This window comes from Crocodylus siamensis, chromosome 10 (assembly GCF_052110815.1).
Source record: "Crocodylus siamensis isolate JL-2025a chromosome 10, ASM5211081v1, whole genome shotgun sequence".
In the NCBI taxonomy this organism is placed as follows: domain Eukaryota; kingdom Metazoa; phylum Chordata; order Crocodylia; family Crocodylidae; genus Crocodylus; species Crocodylus siamensis.
In genome coordinates, this window is record NC_143404.1 from 18,305,983 (window position 1) to 18,328,962 (window position 22,980).

Here is a 22,980-nt window from a genome sequence, read left to right on the forward strand (position 1 = left end):
TGAGACTCAATAAAGATAAGTGCAAAGTCCTGCACTTAGGATGGAACAATCCCATGCACCAGTACAGGCTGGGGGCTGACTGCCTAGGCAGCAGCTCTGCAGCAAATGATGTGGGGTTTACAGTGGACAATAAGCTGAATATGAGCCAGAAGTGTGCCCTTGTTGCCAAGAAGACTAACAGTATACTGGGCTGCATCAGCAGGAGTTTTGCCAGCAGATTGAGGGAAGTGATTCTTCCCCTCCATTTGGCACTGGTAAGGCCACGTTTGGACCCCTCACTACAGAAAGGATGTGGACAAGTTGGACAGAGTCCAGGAGAGGGTGACAGAAATGGATGATCTAGTTAGGAATGGTCCTGCTTTGAGCAAGGTGTTGGACCAGATGACCTCCTGAAGTCTCTGCCAACGTTAATTTTCTATAGTTCTATGATCTTGGTTTTTGAAAGCAGGCAGAGAAGTCTCAACCAGATGCATCCCTTCACTTAGCATGGGTGTTGCCAGGTGTGTCCAGGAAATGGATGAATGGCTCATATCATAGCACAGACACAGTAATCCACCTCACAGGCATACAACCATTGCTAAATCACACCAAATCAAAAGTCACCATGTTCCCACAATGGCACAAACACAGAGAGCTCTATCCGCATACACAAGCTGTAACATGTTTCCTATAACAAGTCTGTGCTTCTCCATTCCCTCAGATCCTCTCCCAATAAATTTCTCTACTTCAGGTTGCCCCCTGAAAACAGAATCCCATGCAGGAGTCCCTTCTAGCTGCTCCTCCTCTCCCACTTTTCCCATTATGTATGTTGTGGCGAGGAAACAGAAGACAGGTTCCAGAAGATAAAGGACTTCATTCCTGCATTATTGGTACTGGTGTGCATTGAGGTGAGTTGAAGTATTTTGTCATAAGTTACTAGAATCTGCCATTTGCAACTTACCAATAAAACGGTGCGTCAAGACACTGTGGTTTTTAAACACCCATGTCCACCTCCTGTGTTTGGGAGTAGACTCCTTTCTGGAGGTCAAGAAGGAACTTTTCCTAGCTGCACTTAACTCCAAACTCCCACTCCCTCCCTCACCCTGGGCTCCCATTGCAGGCTGGCACAGTTCCAGCCTGAAAAGAGCTGCTTGGGGCTGGAGGGAGTGTAAGGAGGGTGATCAGATGCAGGGGGCACCACAGGCATGTGCACGCGCACACATGCATGTAGCAGCCAGGCAGCGCAGAGAGCAGCTCTCACAGCTCCTTCCAGGTTAAGTCCATCGGGGAGGACAGATCGAGGCCCCCATGGTGAGGAAGGGAGTAGGACAGGGCTGGGGCTGGGGCTGCTGCCCATCTGAGACAGCGCATGGGGGCCAGGGCAGGAATGAGAGGCTGCAGGGCCCGGCCCAGGAGTGCAAGGGAGCCATGGGCAGTTCATTTTGGGCACGGTGAGGGGCTGGCTCCCTGCCACTGTGCACACTCCCATGGAGAGAGGCATGGGGAGGCACATGTCCCTCAGATTTGTGCATGGGGTGGAGGCAGATGAGGGCTGCTCACTGTGGGCTCAGGGCTCCCTACCCTGCTGCCTTCACCCCAAGGCCACCACAGCAGAACTGGGAAGAGATGCTCAGTGCTACTGTCAGGAACTCCAAGCCAGTTGTCTTGCCATGGCAAGGTGCCCCCTGCCCACCGCCGGGCAGCAGTGGGGGACACAATTACATGCTGCTACCGCTACCAGGTGAGCAAGAGGCATTTCACCATGGCAGCACAGCTGCCATGGGGTCCCAGTAGTGCCATTGAGCCACCCAGCCCTGCTCCACTCTGCTATGGAGGCCCCAGGGAGGGGCAGCAAAGCAGGAACCCCCATGCCCTCAGCAAGCAGCCTGAATCCAACTCCTCCTCCCACAGGCCCTGCTCTGGCTGTGCCACCCATGGGGAGAGGGGGAACCAAGCTCTGTGAATTACTGCTGCAGGCAGCAGCTGGGCTCAGGCACTGCTGTGGGGAGCAGGGGGCTGTGGGCCTTGGTCCCATAGCCCTGGCAGCTGGGGGCCCCATCTGGCAGGGCTGTGGTGAGTCAGGGGACTGTGGGTCATGAGTGAGGGGGACTAGCAGGGCTAGGAGGTGGCAGGCTGTGGTTTAGGAAGGGCACCTGAATTGCCCGGGGGGATGGGGGCTGTGGGTTGGGAGTGAGAGGCACCAGCATATTAGGATTGCTAATTAGGAGGAGGACAGCTATAGCTGGATCTGTGTCCTGGTGAGCACAGGAGTCAGGGGGAGTTCTGATTTTCTACAATAAGAAACCCAAAAATGCCAACACATGTAGGAATTTACAATTTATTTTATTATAATGATTTAGACACTGGTACACTTCCAAATTGCTTTAAAATTGTAAATATATCAATAACATTGTGTTCAACTGATATTAGTGGCGTTACATTTTAGTTGCAGAAAAATGGTGGATTTGGGGGGTTTTAATCAGAGAATTTGCAATTTTTAAAACAGAGAAAACCAGAATCTCTGCTTATCAGTTATTACAATGCAATTGTTACCTCCGCATGCTCCTGTAGTACCACCAGTTAGTTAAATCACTGTAACTGGAACCTTAAATGAAAGAGGCCTAAAGTTAAAACAGCTTTACTACTTTTGTATCATTATAGAAACAGGAAGATATGAGCTGCTACAATGTAACTGTTGTATCAATGTCAAATGATATCCATATAATTATTACACCTGTCTATATACACACACTGTCCTCTCTCACCCCCATGTAAATCCCTGCTGGGACAGCACTTGGTGTGGATATCAGCACTATGCAGATACTTTCAATCACTCCTCGGTCTCCCTCAGCTGTGTACTTCAAGTGGCACAAAGTGTGAGACTCACTGGGTGTGTCTACACGAGATGCAAAAACAGGATAGGTCCCGGCTGGCCCTGGGGGTGGTGCCTGAAGCTAGCTGGGACCTGCCCCAGAATGGGACAGCTCCCAGCTAGAGCCAGGCTGTGCTGGGAAGCCCCACTGGGCACAGGCCTTGTCCCATGTGCGAGGGGCAGAAGACCTCTGCAGCAGCAGCAGTCTCTTGGCCCTGTGCATGTCAGGACCCCTCTTGATGTGTATGGGGCCAGGAGAGAGCTGCTGCTGGAGCCAGAAGAGCTGAGCAACTGGACTGGCCCCATGCTCCCTGCCACCCCCCCAGGTAGCTCGCCCTAGCTGCTGCAAGGAGGCAGAGCAGGGCAGGAGCAACCCTGTACTGGGGTGCTCTCATTGGCCATGTCCAAACGAGCATGGTCATGCAGTATGTGGTGTTGTAAACACATCTGCGGCACCACATACCAAACATTTAGATGTTCTCTGCACTGCAAGGGCATGCTGCCCACGTGTGTGCTGCTCTGCTTTTCTTTTTCCTCCAGTGGGTTTTTTTGACCCCTGGATATCCAGGGGTAAAAAACCAAGCAGAGTAGTACATGTACCGGCAGCACACGCCACTCAAAAGTCGAGTCAAGTTGCCCAGAACCATGCTCCGGCTGCTGGCCAGGCTCTGAATGGCAGAATTGCTGCTCCTGCAGGCCCGGGAGGCCTGGTAAGGCTGCTGGGGCCAGCCCAGTGCTGGACACGGTCTCCCTTACCCTACCCAGGGTAACCTGTTGCGTACCAAAGCATGCCTGGTACAAGCATTCCCTAGCTGCAGAACAAAGTGGCCATCACTAGTTGTCCCCAGGGAAACAGATGTCTGCACTCATCTGGATGCGGACCTTGGGAGCAAATCTGCTCCCAAGAGAGAGCATGTGTAAATGTGCTCCCAGGTAGGCTTACTGCTCAGTATTTTAACTGTGCATAAGCCTACTTTGAAATTAATAGCATGTGTAGACATACCCTCAATACTTTTTTAAAAAGTCAGTCATTGGGCATCTCAAGGTGCTGACAGACACTGCTGAAAAATATCACGAAGTACCTTCATGCTTACCTCCTGACCATCCTCCCCACCTGACAGGTTTATCCATGAGGCACCTCTTTTGATAATGCTCACATCTCTGCATTTCACACACGAATCTTAAATAGTTGATTGAGAGAGCTTTGCAGGCCCAAGGGACGGGAGGGGGGAGACAAGGACATTAATAGGAACAGAAAAAGAAAGACCAAATATTAGTTTGCCTGGATTTTCACTAACCAATGCTCTCCGGCCTTGGACCAGAAAACAAACAAACAAACAGATGTGCAAAAATTAAGAGACGTGATAAAGAGGAAATTATAGCAGATTTTTTAAAGACATGAGACATAGGAAAAAGTGATCTTTATTCAACAGTCAAGTACACTAGAAGAGTAAAGAGAAAGTTGGGAAGGGAACACACTCCCCTTGGACCATGTGTCCACTGGAGAAATAATGTATTCTTACAAGTATTGGCTAATATGGGCTAAAATTCTAGTTCAGGCCAGGCAGTGGCAGATTCAGGGCAGCCCTTCAGGGAAGCCTACACTAAGATCTTAACCCGAAGTAGCTAACACAAATTAAAACACACCTTGTTTTGATATTAGCCTTTTCCATGAACTAATTTACAGTTAACTCCAAGCAACACCTTTTGTCTGACTAGTGCGACTGCTCCCCAAGCATTTCTTCCAGTCTACAAGTCTTCACATCTTACCCCAAGTCCCAGCTCAGTGTAGTAAAGTACAGCTGTAGACAGAACCTCGAAAGATGGTTTCTGTCCATGTAGCTCTTAAATGGAAGTGGTCCCTTAGATCAGTGGTCTCCAAGCTTTTTTGATCGCGCACCCCTATCAGTAAAAAATGTTTGCGCACACCCCCCCCAATATATATTTATATAAATATAAATAGAAGTTCTAATATTTTCCTCTTGCACCCCAGTGGATCGTCTTGCACACCCCACTTTGGAGACCACTGCCTTAGATCATAGTTGTTTGGCTCATAGCTTAGATATGGATCTTACAGGGCTTTCCTTCCTGGCTGAGGTTATTTTTCTCCTCCTTTAAAGGAATCTTTCAGCTACTCCACTTTTTTCCTCTCACTCTTGACTCAGGCATTTTCCATTGAAGCCTGTTGTGCCCTAAAAGCTTCAAGGGCCTTTGGTGAGCACAGCTACTTCAGAATTTTGAAGACAAAAAGGCCACCAGGACATACCAATAAACATATATGTACCTTTTTATACAAGAAAAACTTGTTCCCACACTGGACTAAAACTGACACAAATCCCAATTAAAAGTGTCAAGTTCAAGCCTGGGTGATCAAACTCCTTTAAATCTCAGCTGCTTGCAATAGGAAGCCCATGTGAACAACCTCAGTAATTGCCCACCAGCTTGGATCGATAACATGTGGTTTCCAAAAACTTCCAGCCTCCAAGGGAACCTGAGCTTTCAGTTTCAATGGTAAGATAATCATCAAGCATAAGTCAACTCTCTGCCTGCTTCCATCAAGTTTGGGCGAGTTTTAGTGTTTGTGAAAAATGAGGAACTTGCATTGTGGATGGTGATAGGCATGCTCTCTCCCTCTCTGCCCCACTCTACTGATGCGCTTCAAACCCTGGCCTGCCATCCCATCTGCAATTGGACAAAGGCTGATGTAAGGGCTTGTTGCTTATTAAAAAGTGGATCAACATCCAGCTTTCAGGGATGTGTTTGGCACGTGAGCCTGGAGTCATTATCACACGTGGTATAAGATGCCATTTGAATTCAGGCTTCTGGTAGACAACAGAAGCCAAAGTGATTGTTTGGATCATCTGTCTCCACCACCCTTACCTTCCCTCTCCTGCACATACCATGGAGAAGTCACTCATTCTTGTCTCTACTTGGGGTCTCCAGCCCCACAGCCACCCCCATGCCAACTGAGATCCGTAGGATGGCATGCCAGTCAAGACTTACAATAATACTCCATTACTGGCCAGAGGGGCAAGCATCTCAAGGCACTCCCTGCTAACTACTAGTGCAGTAGGGGACAACCTTTTTGGCAGGCATGCCACAAATGAGTCCTATACTTTCCAAGTGTCCATCAGCAATTCTTCCCATGCCTGCTCTGCTTTGTAGTTCCTGGTCTATGTTCCCTACCCCACCTTATGCTCTGCTTTGTTAGGGTTACCATATTTCCAGTATCAAAAAAGAGAGTACCTGGAGGGGGAATGGAGAAGGAGTATATGATTGTGGGGGTGGGCAGTGATATGCCCATGTCCTGCCTCTGCCCCTCCCCCCAGCCCTGCTGTTGCTGTAACATTCCTCTAAATTCATGGACAATGTCTGCTCCTTCTGAATAGTCAGGGCAATAAGGTCTGCAACCCTGAAAGCCACCTCCTGAGCAAAACTGTTCCTGAATATACAAGGCTGCATCTGGAAGCCCCATGGGTCTGGAAAGTTTGAAGCAGATTCTATACTTCAAGGCCATCTTTTCCTAAGGCACCGAGTAGTCATCCAGTTTTTAAGTACTTTTCATAAGTACTTAACACTTAGCTGCAAGTATGCTCCCAAATGCAATTCAGATGGTCAACTGCCATGTTGATTATCCTGAATGGCTTGAGCATTATTTCAGTCCTGGTTTTAGGCACTGCTTCTCCCTGGTGCCCTATTGTGCACGTGGGAGGCAAGGCAGCTCTGGTGGAAAACATTTGGCTCTGGAATTCCTTCCCTTTGCAGTCTGCAATGCAAGAACTTGATTCAGTCTAGTCTTTAGTTCTTAAGGAGCACTGTGGAAAGACAGCAGGGGTGGGAGATGCAATAATTACCTGCCCCTAGTCATTTGCATTACCTAGGGCAAGTAAATTATCAACAGTTTTCCATTCGCATCAGTCCTCAGGGTAAAGAGAGGCTAAGTATATATTCTGCATTGATTCTTGTTGTAATGACAATTTTCAAAGAGATAAATGGATCAAAGCCGTCCTGATGTCAATTTTTAGAAATAGCTGTTTCATTTTTAAGTCTTGTCAATCTGATGAGATACAATTGTCAAGGAACACATTTTAAAATGTCTAAAATAAAAAGCAGCCTCTGGGAGGAGTGTTTAAATGTTTAACAAACAGATGCTAGTGAAAAAATATAGTTCTAGGGAATAAAAGCATCAGAATAAATTAAGAGATTTTAAATTATTCCAGCCACTGAATGCATAAACCACAGGCAAATTCTATTCCCTGCTTATGTTTGCTTTGCTTCAGTTCTAATCCTTCCCAAACAAGAAATTTATCTTCTAATAAAAAGTTGATTTACATGAAAATGCCTAATTAGCTAAAACACAGATCCTACCAAAGCTGCCAAGAAAAGATATAAAACCTTGATTTTCACTGAACATGGGAGAGTTGCAGAGTAATGGCTCCCTGGTTTCCTAAGAGAAGGGGGCACTTGACTGAACCCATGGGGTGGGAGCTGGAAGGCCAGGCCCTGGATATATAACAAACTAGAACTCTTGGTTTCAAAATGATACCTTTTATTAGACCAACTGGAAAATGGCAAGAAAATTGTCCTGGATCCACATTACTTAGCCTACATCTAGAAAATAGGAACAACAATGCAGCCTGGTGAAGTACTTAATGAAGGGGTTTGAGCCCCTCCAATGCTGGGGAAATGCATAGTGAGTAGCACTCACTGCGTCACACATGACCCATTCATTTTCTTGTCTTAAAAAGATCTAATAAGTGCAGCAGTTACAATGACTCGCACCAGGGGCCAACCTCTCTCTCTTCTCTAGCTGCCTGGCCGCCTTCAGGAGTTTGTAAGAGCTCTTACATTGTCTCTGGCTCAGTTCCCTGGCCTCCAGCATTTCTGGGCCATTTCTGTTTCTCTCTTGTGCAGAACATCCTAAATCCCTTCAGGTCCTAGGAAGGAAGCAGAACTGCGGCAGGGCTTGGAGAGTCTCTAAACTCCATCCCCTGAAGCAAACGTAGCTGCAAAGAAGTGTGTGGACAGACTAAAGTAAAATGGGAATTAAGCTTGATGAACACTGGCTAATTGTTCTTCTGGCCCTATTCCAGTAAGCAGAGTCAAGAAGGTAGACACAGGCATACAGATACTGCCAAAAAGCGTATGGTGACCCCGTCAGCTTTGGGATAACACAGTCTAGCTCCAATCAGTAATGCAACACCACAGAATGCAAGAAGTAACAAGTATGCACTACAGGACACTGCCAGAGGACAAGGAAGGGATGGGGATTATGTTTCTGCCACTACAAGAGTTTTAATATTGTCTGGGAGTGTTAACAGTGTGACTCTGCAGCAGGAGGGGCAAAGACAGTGCAGAGAAAGCAAGGAGGGCAATACTAATTACAAAGGCCTTCACAAACCAGATAGAAAGGATAGAAAAGCTCAGGCTTCTCCCTCCTTTTTGCAAATTCAATAGCATTTAATCATCAAGAAAAAAAAAAATCCCTCTTCTCCAGGCCTGGACATGCATCACATTAACACTAGTCTAGTTACTTCAGTGCATAGAAATGGGACCAGGAGCAGACAGATGACCAGTTACCCCAGAGAAGCTGCCATGGTATATTTCATTTACAGTGCCCTGCCAGAAGGGGGTGAGAGCAAACACTAACATATTTGAATTGAGCTAACGACAACCCAAGGATAACTGCAGAAATCTGATATCTGTAATGTACGCTAGTGTTTTTACTGCTGTGCAGTCTTCTTTCAAGGTAATTTTTCATCATTTTCTTGTAAGTTACTCCAGCACAGAGCTATACACTACGTTTTCTTTTTCACACCAGTGTGAATATGTCTGATGTCCAGGTCCTCCCTTGTTCATTAGCATTTTTGGCCCAGAGGGAGGTAGTTAGCCATGTTAGTCTGAAATCAAGGTAGAGTGGCATCTGATGGAGTAGCATTTGACAAAGTAGGATTTTGCCTATGAAAGTTTGTCTCTCTGAAACAGTCTGTCCTCCCATCATTGCTGGAGCAGACACTTTAGTTACCATGCAATCCCAACTCTCACTGTAGTGACGCTTCTACCAACAGCCTCTGGGTCAGGGAAAGGAATTTATGGAGAAACACACTGTGGAAGATAATTTTTTGTTCATTTCTTGCTGATTGTGAGTGGGTGCTTCAGCTGGTAAGGTCATCACTGCCGCAGGCTATATTTATATAGCATTACATGCTGCTGTTTCTAAAGCCCGTGCTGTCAAGTAAATTAAAAAGGAAATTTATAGCTAACTTTCATATTTATGTTCATATGATTAATTCATGCAATTAAGGTAAATGGCCTAGTAGCTCTCTTACCATTTGCAAAGTAACTGCATTAGCAAGCACAGCAACACGCACACTTTGCACATCGATCTCTGAAAATGTGGGTTGTACTTTTACTCCAAATTTTTATGGGTGCTCAATTCATTTTGGAGAAACAGACAAAGCATCTCTCAGTATAGCAAATAGCTGGTCTTGAAGGCACTCAGCCCCTTGCAGGTTTGGCTCTTCAGCAAGCATGAAAGTATCTAAAGGGAAAACTGGGGAACAATCAGGAAGGCCTTTGACACCGTCTCCCATCCCATTCTCATTAAAAATCTAGGCGACTGTGGCATTAATGCCTGCACAGTCAGATGGGTCACAAATTGGCTGAGGGGCCACACCCAGAGAGTGGTGGTGGATGGGTCATATTCGACCTGGAGGGATGTGGGCAGCGGAGTCCCCCAGGGCTTGGTCCTCAGGCCTGCACTGTTCAATTTCTTTATTAGTGACTTGGACGAGGGGGTGAAAAGCACCCTGTTCAAATCCGCTGACAACACCAAGATTTGGGGCGAGGAAGGCATGCTAGAAGGGAGGGACAGGATACAACTGGACCTGGACAGGTTACAGGGGTGGGCGAATGAGCTTAGGATGGGATTCAATACTGACAAGTGCAGCGTACTGCATTTGGGCAGTAAGAACCAGCAGCATGCCTACAGGCTGGGGAACTCCTTTCTTGAAAGCACAGTGCCAGAAAGAGATCTTGGAGTCATTATCGATTCCAAAATGAACATGGGCCGCCAATGTGAGGACGCCTTCAGTAAGGCTAACTGCACCTTGGCATGCATCTACAGAGGCATCTCGAGCAGGTCCAGGGAGGTGATCCTCCCCCTCTATGTGACACTGGTCAGGCCACAGCTAGAGTACTGCATCCAATTCTGGGAGCCACAGTTCAGGAGAGATGTGGCCAGCATCGAGAGGGTCCAGAGGAGGGCCACTCGCATGACCCGGAGACAGCAGGGCAGGCCCTACGAGGGGAGGCTACGGGACCTGAATCTGTTTAGCCGCCACAAGAGAAGGCTGAGGGGGGACCTGGTGGCTGTCTATAAACTTACCGGGGGGACCAGTGGGGAATGGGAGACCCTGTTCACCCAAGCACCTTCCAGAGTAACAAGGAAACGGTAAGATGTTTGAGAGCAGGTTCAGGCTGGACATCAGGAGGCACTACTTCAGTCAGGGTGGCTAGGATCTGGAACCAACTTCCAAGGGAAGCGGTGCTGGCTCCTACCTTGGGGGTCTTTAAGAGGATGCTTGATAATTACCTAGCTAGGGTCATATGAGCCCAGTATTCTCTCCTGCCCAGGGCAGGGGGTCGGACTTGATGATCTCCTTAGGTCCCTTCCGGCCCTACATCTGCGAATCAGTTATATGACCAAATTTGGGTGTATAGATTTTTTATTCATTTTTCTATACATCCATGGGGCTATACAAGTGTAGTCATCTCCTAGAGCAGTAGTTCTCAACTGGTGGGTCATGGGAGTGGTGTGGGTGGTCTGCAAAGGAGGACAGAGGGAGGGAGTGGCCAAGACAAACTGAAACACAGTATAATAAAACCTTTTGCTCTTACATGTTTGTCCAGAGATCTCCTCCCACCTTAAACAGGAAAGGTAACAAGCCAGAAGTTTTCACAATACTAACTCTCAGTAAATGATTCCCTCGCCTAGCATCAGTTTAAACAGGAAAAGAGCAAAGAAATCTACAGAGCATTTAGGATGGAGTCTGAAGGCATCTGAAGGGCAGCCTATGTAAATCTTTATCCTTCTGCTCTCTCCCTACCTCCACCCAGGCCCTTTCAAATCAAGGCTAAGTACCGTACCTTTTATGCACTCTCTAGCACCCAGCTGCCAAGTGCTGCCATTCCAGCTAGGACTGCTGCCAAAGTTAGCCCTGCTATTTAGAGATTAAAGGGGTTGCTGTCAAAGCAATTGAGGCTTTTACCAACCTGAAGAAAGGATGAATTTACGAGCAACAAAAGAGCAGAAACAAGGTCTGCTAGCTTCCTCAGCTGATTCAAGTGTTTATTTTTGTTTAAAAAAAAGACAGTGAATCAACACAAAAATACACTGAGCTAAAATAGCTCCTTGGGTTTGCATATTCCTCCAAGTGGACACCAGGCATTTATAACCCATGCCAGGAAGGCTAGTCAGTCTTATGAGGGGTCTGAGGCTCTGTTATGCAAAAAATTCACCACAAAGTTAATTATCTGGCCACATCTGTAAGGCTTCAATGTCCTGTCAGTTTTGCTCAGCAGAGTCGCAGCAGAACAGAGGTAGAACTTCAAATCAGACAGAAAACCTGGTCTGGTCACCCCGCTAATTCATGCTCTCTCCCCCTCCTTTATGCTCTGTAGGCCATTTGATATCATCTAAATAGCTTGGGAGCCTGCTTTGTTTCAGGGGCTCCATTTCCTTTCTTTAACTGCAATGAGCTACTGAAAATAAATGGGAGGGAACCTATATGGTTGTTTGCCCTGCAGGAGTGTGGGAAGACTATAAAATCCCACCAAAGCACTGTCATGAACTCTGCATCAAAACCAGCTGCAGCCCTCAGCCCTCTCCAGTTCAGTGGACACGGCTCACAACATCTCTTTGAAGCTTTATGCTCCTACCCTACCCATACAGAGCTCTACTGTGCTCCCCATGGGCCAATTGCTAATGAAAACTGAAAGGCTCCTCTCCCTCCCATCTCATCTAGTTGAAGATGTCCCACACACCCCTTGCCATCACCATCCACTTCAGATAACAGCCAGAAATCCTGGGTATCAGTGGGTTGGAAAAACCAGGTTACTACATAATCCAAAGCTCCCGAGTGTTATGTGCTGGCTACCACGTCTCTGCAAACCCCATGCAGGTGGATATGCATGTAGATACCTCAGCAAATCAGTGGCACTGGAGCACAGAGTGGAGCAGAGGGCAAAGCTCCTGTTGCATCAACCAGCCCTTCTCTTGCCCCCAAGTTATTTATTGTGGTGGCCCCCCTTTACACCCAGGGATGAGGCTGAGAGGTCAGGACTCATGAGCCTTAGCAACAATGTGGGAACTGGCAATGGAGGTGGGAAGGAGAGGGGTGAGATGGATGGTACAGATGGAGTTTGTGTGGGGTCTAAACTAAGTTAGTTGGGGTTGCTGTGGATCACGGTGGAGATGTACTGGCACAGCTGGGATGAAGACATACATGCAAGAGGATCAAAACCAGCCTCCAGTGAACACAGTCACAACATATGTTCATCCACAATCTTTCCTACCTTCCCAGAGGACATAATTCAGAAAACCCCATAGCCACTTCCTTACGGCTGGAGCCAAGGCAGCAAATGGAGGAGTTGAAAGCAGCAGACAGGCAGCTCTTCTGTTAGTAATTATATAGCAACTTTCAAAGTTGCTGTCAGACAGGACTGCCAAGTCATTTAACACTGGCTGCCTGGACTTGGTGCCTATGTAGAGACACACATGCACAAGCCTCCAGGACAAGGAGACTGCAGGGTAAAAAAAGAATTGAGCACATGTGGGGCGAGGGGAGCCTCATGGGTGACTGCAGCACAACTCTCACCCTCCAGCAGGTTACAAAGCCCGTCTCCATCACTCACTCATTACACTGACAAATAAACACCTTCCTGCATTCTCTCCTGCTTCCTCCCCAACATGGAAGAAGATCCCCACAAATACCCACAAAGCCAGCTCATCTTTCTGCTTCAAACTCTTCCCTGAAGCTTTCCTTTACTGCTATCTCTACATAAAACCTTAGCAGCCAGGCTGCTGGTGTGTGGCACTGTCTAGCCTGCTGACCCATGCTGTCTCATTTCCCCTGCCTCCTGTGTCCTAGCTGAAATAAGCTCTTTGGGACAGAGATGGTCTTTTTCTCCCGTGTTTAGACAGTGCCCAGCACACAGGAGTCCATGGCTCATAGGTGTTACAATAATAAACAAACAGCAATGCTGCATTCCCAGGACGCTGAGATCTGTGCATGCAACAAGAACAAAAAGAAGGCACTTTATTTACTTCTACTGCAGGATGTGTGCCACATCTACTCTACAGCTTCAGGAGTTGCAACCACAGAAGAAAACCCTGCCAGGGAGCCACTGATATCAACTTCCTTGGCACTAACACTGCCAAAGCACCTTCATCATTGCAGATCAGTACCCAGGTTGTTCAGATATGCTTTACCCTGGAAAAACTACAACATCTGAACCCCCATCCCCATTTCCCTGCTTTCACTGGCCTTTAGGGTTGCAACTACTGAGGCAATGCCCTTCAAAGTGCCTTGATTGTTTTTGATTCACTGATGTATGGAAAGCAAATAGCCCCTGCCCCGGGAGTTCTCAGCCTAAACCAGCCCTGGGGAGGAGAGAGTAAAAGTAGAGAGAGTTATAGAAGCATATCAATCTGAGAAATGACTGAGGCTCCTCTAAAGACAAAGGCTGTTATTGGATCCTGAGTGAGGTGGAGGGGCAGAGGAATCAACTTTGCAATTCATTTAGGATCACAGCCACTAAAGAAGCCAGATATTTCAGGACTGGAAAAATGTCTGTGCCTCTCGCTTTACCCCAAAGGACTCCATCCTTCCTCGGAAAGAATTCGTTTATCTGCACCTTTCAAATCACATCCAGATTTTCTCTGGCACAAGCTCCAGATTCACTTTAAAAAATGTGCACAGAGGCAGCCTCAAGAAGAGGAAGCTTGCTCCGTGCTCCATGCTGGGATGGGTAGGCATGTGGAAGAGCTTCCATTTCCTTTAAACTCTGTCAGAGTCCTGGGTTTAGCAGCTGATTGGCAAATTTCTGAACAGAGGGTATGTCCTAGCACCACAGTCAAGGGAAAGGGCTCTCTACACTTCTATGAAATCTATGAACTAGACATTAGGGCTGGAAGGGACCTTGGAAGATCATAAGAGTTCACCCCCCACCCCAGGGGCAGGAAGTCAGCTGGGGTCAAAGGATCCCAGCAAGATAAACGTCCAAATGTCTCTTAAAGGAGTCCAGAGTAGGTGCTTGCACCACCCCTGGAGGCAGTCTGTTCCAGGCCTTGGGGGGCTAGGACAGTAAAGAAGTTTTTCCTCATGGCCAGCCTGAAATGGTCTTGAAGGAGTTTGTGACGTTGGACCTATTGTCCCTTGGGGTGCTCTGGTGAACAGTCGATACCTACCAGTACCAGACCCATGCGCTGCTATATGTATGGGCCCTGGGACCTAATGGAGATAAGAGCACTCTCAGGGTCTCAGAGAGGCTCAGAATAGGCCAGCTTCACTTTCCTACTACTGCCCCATCCTGGAGGAAGTTACAGCCTCGATTGCTTGCTTCCCAAACCTGTAAAGGCTGAGAAAAAAAAGTACAGTGCCCTAATTGGCCCTCTGAGACAAGGGAGTTCTGCACTGTGAACCTCAACCACAAGGACAGATTGGGAAAAATAAAGTCTCAGGAGGAAAAGGGACTAACACTTAACACCAACCATCTATGGCACTTGAGGAAGAGGATCCCCCCAAACTGGCCTGTACCAAGATGGTGAGACATTAAAATTCATGTCAGGTCAGCCTGATGACCAACTGCAAACAGCATTTCACTTCAGTGCAGGAAAGCCAGCTTAGAAGCAAACTCCGGCAATTCCTGAAGACTGAAGAGGGGTTCACTGTGGCACACTGCCTCTGCCACTCCAGGACAGCAACAGCAGCCCTTCCTTCCATGCTGCAAGAAAAGAGACCACTCCAGAGCTGAAGGGGGAGAGGACGCAGAGCAGAAGGAATGACCGTCTCTCATCTTAGTCAAGAAGACTGAGCAATTGGTATTAAAGCTCAGAAACAGACCTGCATGGAGAGAAATTTTACAACCAAACCACCCCAAACAGCATCCTCCCCGCAACCCCTACAACTTTGTGCACAATAAAGCAACAAAATGCTTATGGGAATGCCCTTAAGGCAGTGAAAGCTGGGTCTGAGAGGCCCAAAAGAGCAATGACTAGTGACCCAAGCACAGGACTGGGAACTAGGAAGTCCATTTCATCACAAACTCTCTCATGGATACTCCGCAGCCTGAGAAAAATCACTTGGGCATGTCTAGGAAAGGTGGTATTCACTGATGCAACTCCCAGGGGCTTTTGTGGAAAGCAGTTCTGGAGATTTTTATCCTTTGCACTAAGTGCAAGGATCATTATAAAGCTGGATCAGACTAGGTGGGTGGGAAGGAGGTAGAAAGGGGGACTACGCTCTGCTTTTTACATCTTTCCCATTAAATCCTCTTCTTCCTTTGGAGTTTGCTGTTGTCTGTAGCTTGATCTTCCTGAAAAGCAATTTTACAGCCAAAGCTAGCTCTGCCTCAGGCAACCCCTCCTTGCAGAGGTTCACATTTCCAGAGAAGCAGACTGGCTGCAATAGGCACTGGGCCATTTGAGCTGTATGAAGTTTGGAAGGCTCCACTTTCCTTATAAAAGCTGTTTCCTGAAAGATCTGGCACGTCCTTTGCACAACTGGCCCAACTGAGCTCATTTATTTTCTTAGTTCATTCTTTCCTGGGGTCTCCATCTCATCATCCCCCAGCCAGCGAATGTATAACCCATCATGTATTAACTCCTCTATGCAGAACCTGGGTCTGTGTGCGCACCCTGCACAGCACAGAACAGATGCATAACCACTACCCACAGGTGTTCCTGGGAGACCCTGCTCCTCAGCAGGAGGCTGGCAGCACTCCCATACCTTAGCAAACCCCCAACTCAGCCACTCTCAAACTGTGGGTCATGACCCCAAACGGGGTCTCAACATCAGCGGATGGGGTCACAGGGGTGGGAGGCCAGGCTAAGGAAAAGTTTGGGAAGCACTGCCCCCACTCTTTGCATTCTGTACAGCCAGTGTTACTCCCTTCCTCCAGCTATAAAAGGCTATGTTAATAATGACAACATTTGGGGAACTGGGTCTGGGGGGTGTCAGGGAGTGAAGCGGAGGGCACCCTCCAACTTGCTGAGTGCATAAAAGCCAATACAGGGCTGCGACTGGCTCAAGACCAAAACAAGGAATCCAACTCCACAGTAGCAAAGGAAGATCCTAGATCAGCTGCACTACCTGAGTGTTATCAGACTTGAGGTGGGTCAGATTTGACAGATCTTTTATCACCCAGGAGATGCTATATGTAAGTACAGTGGGAGAAAAGACAGGAATTTCTTCTCCAGAGACTTCCCTCCCTATCCCTGTTGCTCTACTTCCTCTCGAGAGCTCTGTTGCTGTCCCATTCGTTTTGCAGGGCAGGTGAGGAGGATCATTTCCACTGCAGGGGCATACTCTGGCAAGACCCAGGTTAAGTCTGACATTCCAGAGTCTCCTCTATGACTTCCAAGAAAAAGTCACATCCAACCAGGAAAATAAAAAAAAGTTACATTCACACACAGAAAACGAACAAAAAACTCCTTTTGGGTTAGATGCTGTAAAATAAGTGATAACAATTAGGACCACTTGCCCCTCCAGGAAAATACTGTGACAGACAATCCCAGATGGCATCTTCTTGGTTCCTGATGGTGACCCCAAGTTCAAAAGAATTAGGGGTTTGTTAAGAATGCTAAAGGCAGCAGGATGTATAGGAGAGCAGGAGATATTTTTCAGGACTTCAGAGGCCACAATGTCTAACTTTACCACAGAAGGCTTTCCAGAAAGCAGCATATTTCAAAATCAGACCACTGGAGCCAAATCTCCACTTGGTAATGAAATTCAGATGCTAAAGTGTTTCTCAGAAGGCAGGGTGGGGGGAGCAAGCTACAGAAGCCATAAAGGCTGAACCAAGTGAAAAACCCAACAGCCCTACAACTCTCCATATACTGGATCCACAAGTTGCAAGTTTTTGGCAGAGGGATAGAAATTGGGTTTGTCTAGCCTTTGACCCAATGATGCATCTTGATGGAAACAGCACAAATCTGCAGTTTTACAATAAGTAAAAACAACATCTGTTGCCATCCCAAGCTGAGGCGGTGAAGTCCTGAGCCAGAAAGAATACGGCATAATTCCTGCACCCTAAAGCATAATATTACCCATCACTGCAGAGGCTTTTCTACAGCCAAACCGGGTCCTCTCAGGATGAGACCCTGCCAAGGAGCCATCCCACCAGGTGACCAGCATCAGAAGCCAGCTCATAAGAAAGCAAGCTGCTGTGTTCTTTCTTCATGTGCCAAACCTGGCAAAAGGAGCAGAGAAGGCACAGACCTCAGAATGCGTCACAGGGACTTCTCTCAAGCGAGTGATTTTAATTTAGAAGCGATTCTGAAGAAGACCCACACAGCTAGTCAGATGTAAGCTCAATATGCCTAGCAAGCTAGCTCCTGCCCAGTCCTGGAACAGTCTCAAATAAGATGTTTGCACCAGAACCACCCATTGCTCTGTGCTAATGTACAAAAGTAGGAAAAAGACAGAGCCAAGGATGTCAATAACTCTCCTCCTTATTACTCTTGAGCCATTTCAGGCTCATCCAGAAGTAAAATGTCAAGGTAAGGCTCAGACAGTATGAACTGCACGTGACCATGCAAAAAGGTGGTAAAAATAAAAATAAGCCCAGGACCAAAACATGCAGCTCAAAGCAGAACCAGAATCAAGGCCCACCTCTAGACTACTACTTACCTCCTCCCCTACTCCCTAGTTTTAGCTACCAGTCCAAGGCTATGGAAAGAGGAAGAGTACAGCATCCAAAAAATGTTTCTTCTAGGTATTCTGAAAGCACCTATGACCATGATTTGGTTCTTAAATATATTATAATCCTGATCCTAAAAACTCACATTTGTCTTGTGACCCTCTGGAACTATCCAGTTCAGTGGTGCTCAACCTATGGCTCATGGGTCAGATCTGGTACCTGAAGTGAATGAATGTGACCCATAGCATAAGGGATCAATAGTAAGAAGCCTGGATTGGCATGCATCCCCTTTCCTGCCCTGCCCCATGCAGCTGATTCCCTTCGCAACTGGATGTAAATTCTCTTCCCCTACCCCTGACATAGATAGTCACTCCCCACTCCACTCCCCTACCAGAGAGAAGTGGGGGCCCACAGTACAGCTGGGTCAAACACCCAGCCTGCCACTCTAAAAAAAAAAAAAAAAAAAAAAAAAAAAGCTTGAGGTCCACTGACCTAGCCCATTCCCCAGCTACTACCATGAGGTCTCTTCACAGCAGAGTAGGGCCTCAAACTGAGGGCCTGAATCCAAGCACTCCCAGGTCTGGGAAGAGTCCAGAATCCAAATCCAGAAACTGCAGCTCAGGCCCTTGACTCTGAAATCTGCTTCCCCCACTCCATCTGGATTTTTACACCTTTAGGACATACTGCAAGGCCCATCAGCTTTGAGGAATGATGGGGATACAGAACTAATAATAAGAGCTCTTGTAACTAGAGAACAACACTTTTTTTCTTTTCTTTGGCAGGCAGTTTTCCAGGCTTTCTGACCATTTCTGGAGACCGTGTCTTTTAGCCTCCTGCAAAGGGGAACAGTGAATAGGATGGGCATCTGCCAGCATCATTTCTAAGTAGTCATCTTATGGAGAAATGTGCTGGTTGCTGCCCTGTGGTTCCCCCCCTCCATTCCACCCTTAAGGCATGAAACCTGGGTGTCACGTCCCCAGGGCTCCAATTTAACAATCAAAATCCCAGCAGCAAGTCATTTAACTAAGGGAAAGTACTGAAATTCAAATGAGCAGAAATGAAATCAACTGGCAAGGCAGAGAAATGCAGAGCTCAAGACAGCCCTTCTGGAGCTGAACGGCTGTCTTCCAAAAATAGCAGTGTTTTGGTGGGAACGAACAGGGATTCTTCACAAGCAGAGTGGCCAAACTGTAATTCCTATTTCTCCAAGTCGTGCCTTCTGCCAGTTTGGCTTCTACCTTTTTTTTGTTCCCTGCTTTCAGCTGGCAGAAAAGCTGCACAGCAATGGCTTTTCCTCTACATTAATGTCAGGCTTGCTCTGTTTTTTGCTGATGTTACAATCAGCAAAAGAAGTCAAACCAGAAATACCCCCACGGGAAACCCAGACAGCGTCTTACTGACAAAAGGACCCTGGCCCACAGAGGGGAAGAAAATGGATTCTTCATGCCACATGGAGGAAAGAAGATGCCACTAAGTACCTTTGTGTTTCCAGATGAGCCAGAACACAGCACAACGGGCCACACTAAGTACATCTGCCACATTTGCTGGAAGTGGTTACAGTACCACCACATTTCTAAATATACCCCTTTCTTTATGCTGTTGGAAAAGATTGTGTGGTCAAAACCCTTTAGCAGTGGGTGTGTGAAAGACTCCGAGTCCCTTCTATCAGGGCATTCTCATCTCAGAAGGCATTTATATTTTCAAAAGCAGCAGAAATGGGGCAGCCACAAACCACAAGCAGCCATTAGGTTCAAAATGGGTAATATGTTGCCTGGGGCAAATGAATGGTCATTCGCTTAGCTGCACAGTGAATACATAGAGCACTTTAGGTAACCCAACTGGAAACAAAGGCCTAGGAGAAAGTCACAGCTGTTGATTAGTTTTGCTCTAATGTCGCTCATTAGGTTGCTATTAAGTTCTCTTCAGACTTGAACTGGAATTCCACTCGAGGAAAAACAAAGATCAGTCCCTGGGAATCCTCCACCCTAGCTAGGCCTGGGCTAAACTGGCTGTAGCTATGTTGAAATCCACTTGTCCATTATAGGGATAGCAGAGATGATAGGGGTACGCTTGCCTGTCTGAAGTAAAAATATAGGTGTTTTCTAAAGACAGTGGCTATGACTTAAGAGTTCAGGATGGACAGCACCTATGATGAAATACTGCAGAAGTTTGGGGTTATAACCCCTGATTGTTGGCCGCATCTGTCACCCTGAGGGGTTTAAATGGTCTGTGTGGATGCTACTGAAAATACTGTGTATAGATTTTAATGGGAAGGGCTCATACACTGTGTATGTATGTGTGCATGTGTGGCAGGGATTTGTGTATGCCTAAAGCTGGTAGCTTCTGATACTATTATGCCATGATCAGCATTTGTCTTCCAAGTCTAATAGACTCCTACCTGGCAGAAAGGGGATGATCCTCTGTTTGGGATCCTTCTGCCCTCCTTCCATCGGGAATTTGTCCAGCATTTGCATCTAAAAAAAGGGAACACAAGATAGGAGATTATATACATATTTATTAAAGGCAAAAAGACAATTCCTCAATGAGAGGAAAGACTGAACGGAAGTCAGGACTCCATGTCAATAGAAGCTAGCTTTGGACACTTGCAAACAACTTCATTACATGGCAGAGGGGGCCCTTGCAACAAGAGAAGAGGAACCCTCCAGTGGTTGGCTGCCAATCCAAAGGATTCCATAAAACACCAATGTTAAGATGAACTAGGGACCAACCTTTTTGGCAGGCATGTCACAAATTAGCCTCATACCCTCCCTGGGTACCACTCTGATCGCCTTCTGCTGCCTGATCTTGATGCTCTGCTTGATGCTCCCAGTTCGATCTGCTGCGGTGCTGCCTGCCTGCTCCCTGATCTGCTGCATGACATGCAGAGGCTGCCCATGCCACTTGTGGCACATGCCACAGGATGCCCACCACCAGCCTAGACAGCTGGGAAAAACCATTTCATAAATCCAATTCACTTCTCCCAATTTAGGTTGCTCATTCACCATTTGCATCCAGCTTAATGAGGACAGAAAACTTCACTTGCATTCCTATAACCAACAGCCTTTATCCTAAAGGACTTCAGTAGCCTACAAACATAAACACTCAATTGCAAATACCCATACTGGGATCTGTATTACAGAAAAAGGTCCCTTGTGAATATTAACTTGTGTGAATCACTATGAGATTACTGTAATCAGAGAGGGCACTGGTCATGACAACAAGGCAGACGAGGACAGAAAGCTTAAGATTCCAGCTCATTCTAAGGATGCTGCACCCTAACAGTAGCATGACAAACACCCCTAGATCTCACTGAAGATGGTGGGGGTGGGAATGGGAGTGGAAGGACTTGGTTTCTCATGGCAGACTCCTGCTTCCTTAAAAGACTGGGCAGAGTCAGGGAGACTATGGATCCCATTCTTCAGTGCTGAAGGTCACATATTTATAAAGCAAACTTGCTGTGTGAGGTCGAAGTGTCCCGATACATGCCAGTGTGCTCTGTAAAAATTGCCTCCTAAACTGGAAGCAGTGGAGCCATGTCTCCATGGTGCTTTCCAAGCAAGCTAATTAGCCTTAGACAACCCTCCTGCAAGCTAACCAGCATGCCCACAGCGTTGCACTGTTATGGCTGCACTGACTCCAGTTGAACGAGGCAGCCCATGCAGAACTGTCAGTGAACATCACTACCTGGCATAGTAAGCTTTCCAAGTGGATGTGGCTCAACTCTCCTCATGCTCTATATAAAAGGGCCCTAATCTCACAACTGGGGGCTGTGGATTTCATTGTATAAACACAGCACTTAAGAGTTCAGTGTTAAGTACTGATCTTAAGCTCCTTTTATGGATCAGGCTCCTCTGCATCCCAGTGCCCAAAGCAGAGGAACGGTGCTTACTACACATGACTGTCAAGATAGATCAAAGATTCCAAGATCTCAAATTATAGGAATGTGGAGGGCACAGAATTAGCTAAGACAGATTTCTCAGTCTGTTTTCTGTGCCACTCAACATTATGTTTGCGTACACCCAATGGGGGGGGCGGAAATCAAAAAAGTCTATCAATCACAAGCCTTGATCACCATCTGAGCTAATATGCTTAAAGGACAACAGTTCCTGTAGCTCATGGCACATAGGAGTGTTGTGGCTAGCAACACAGCCAGCCACCTTTGCCATCCCAGCCCAATCCAGTCCATTGGGTGGCAGGGGTGGGAAGCAGCCTTTAGTAGGATACTGGAGTAAAGCTCCTACTCACTACTTCTCAAGCAATAGCAAGACATATTAAGAGCTCTACCACTTCACCCTTTGGGCCAACAGAAGGGCCTATGCTTAATTGCATGGGACTTGGTTGCATTTTACAATAGCTGGTTTACCCTGCTGGGTTTGCTACAGCAGCAATTCATAAGCACTTTTGCTAACCTGAGTAGGCACTACCCAAGAAAGATGACATGCAAAAAAGGAAGGCAAGCAACAAAATGCAGTGGTGTTTTTTTCAAGCTCTATGAGGAAAAACACTCTCTCTCCCCCTACATGTGCAGGTAAAGGCACAACTGGATCTAATACTTAATCCACACAATGGTGTCTCCTACCATGCCACATATACATGGCAGGAGGCACAACTGTGGGATTGCACATTAGATCCAATCATACCTTATTGCCAGTGTAGGGGTAGCTCAATCTTGAGCTCCTCCTCCACTGGCAAGAAGCAGGTTCCCAGGTGTGGGGGCCACACGTAGCCAGGACCAAAAGTTCCCACAACTGATAGGCTCTGACAGGCTGCATGTGACCAAGAGCCCCCACACTCAGGAGCCCCATCAGGTGCAGGACTCTTAGTCCCAGTTGGGACCAAAAGCCCCATGTGGGACCAAGGGGATCATGCCAGCCCCAGGACTGGGGGGTTTCGTGTTGGGCATAGGGCACCCCTGTGGCTGGGAGTCCCGTTAGCTGACAGGACTCCCAGCCAAAGAAGAGACCCTGCTACATGTGGAAATTAAAGCTCAGTAGCACCCAGCTATAAAGTTAGTACAGATTTTTGAGGCCTAATTTTATAGCTGGTTGGAGCTTTTTATCATGGGATAGCTATATTGCATGTGTAGCTGGTCTTAAGGCAATTTTGCAATTAACCAGTTAATTGTGCAGTTGCTGTAATGTGGAGAGGTGGCCACACACACAGTGTAGTTTGAGCAAGGACAAGAAAGAAAGAGAGCAGGGAGAGGC

General features: G+C 47.1%; 1 protein-coding gene across 4 annotated transcripts in view; it reads right to left on the reverse strand.

Moving 5' to 3' along the window:
• SH3PXD2B (SH3 and PX domains 2B) overlaps positions 1-22,980 on the reverse strand; it is a 123,818-nt gene that overhangs the window by 51,213 nt on the left and 49,625 nt on the right. For all 4 annotated transcript variants that reach the window (XM_090064557.1, XM_090064555.1, XM_090064553.1 and 1 more), the window contains exon 3: positions 20,172-20,247. In XM_090064557.1, coding sequence (XP_089920683.1) covers positions 20,172-20,247 — 76 coding nt within the window. The remainder of the gene's footprint in view (positions 1-20,171; positions 20,248-22,980) is intronic.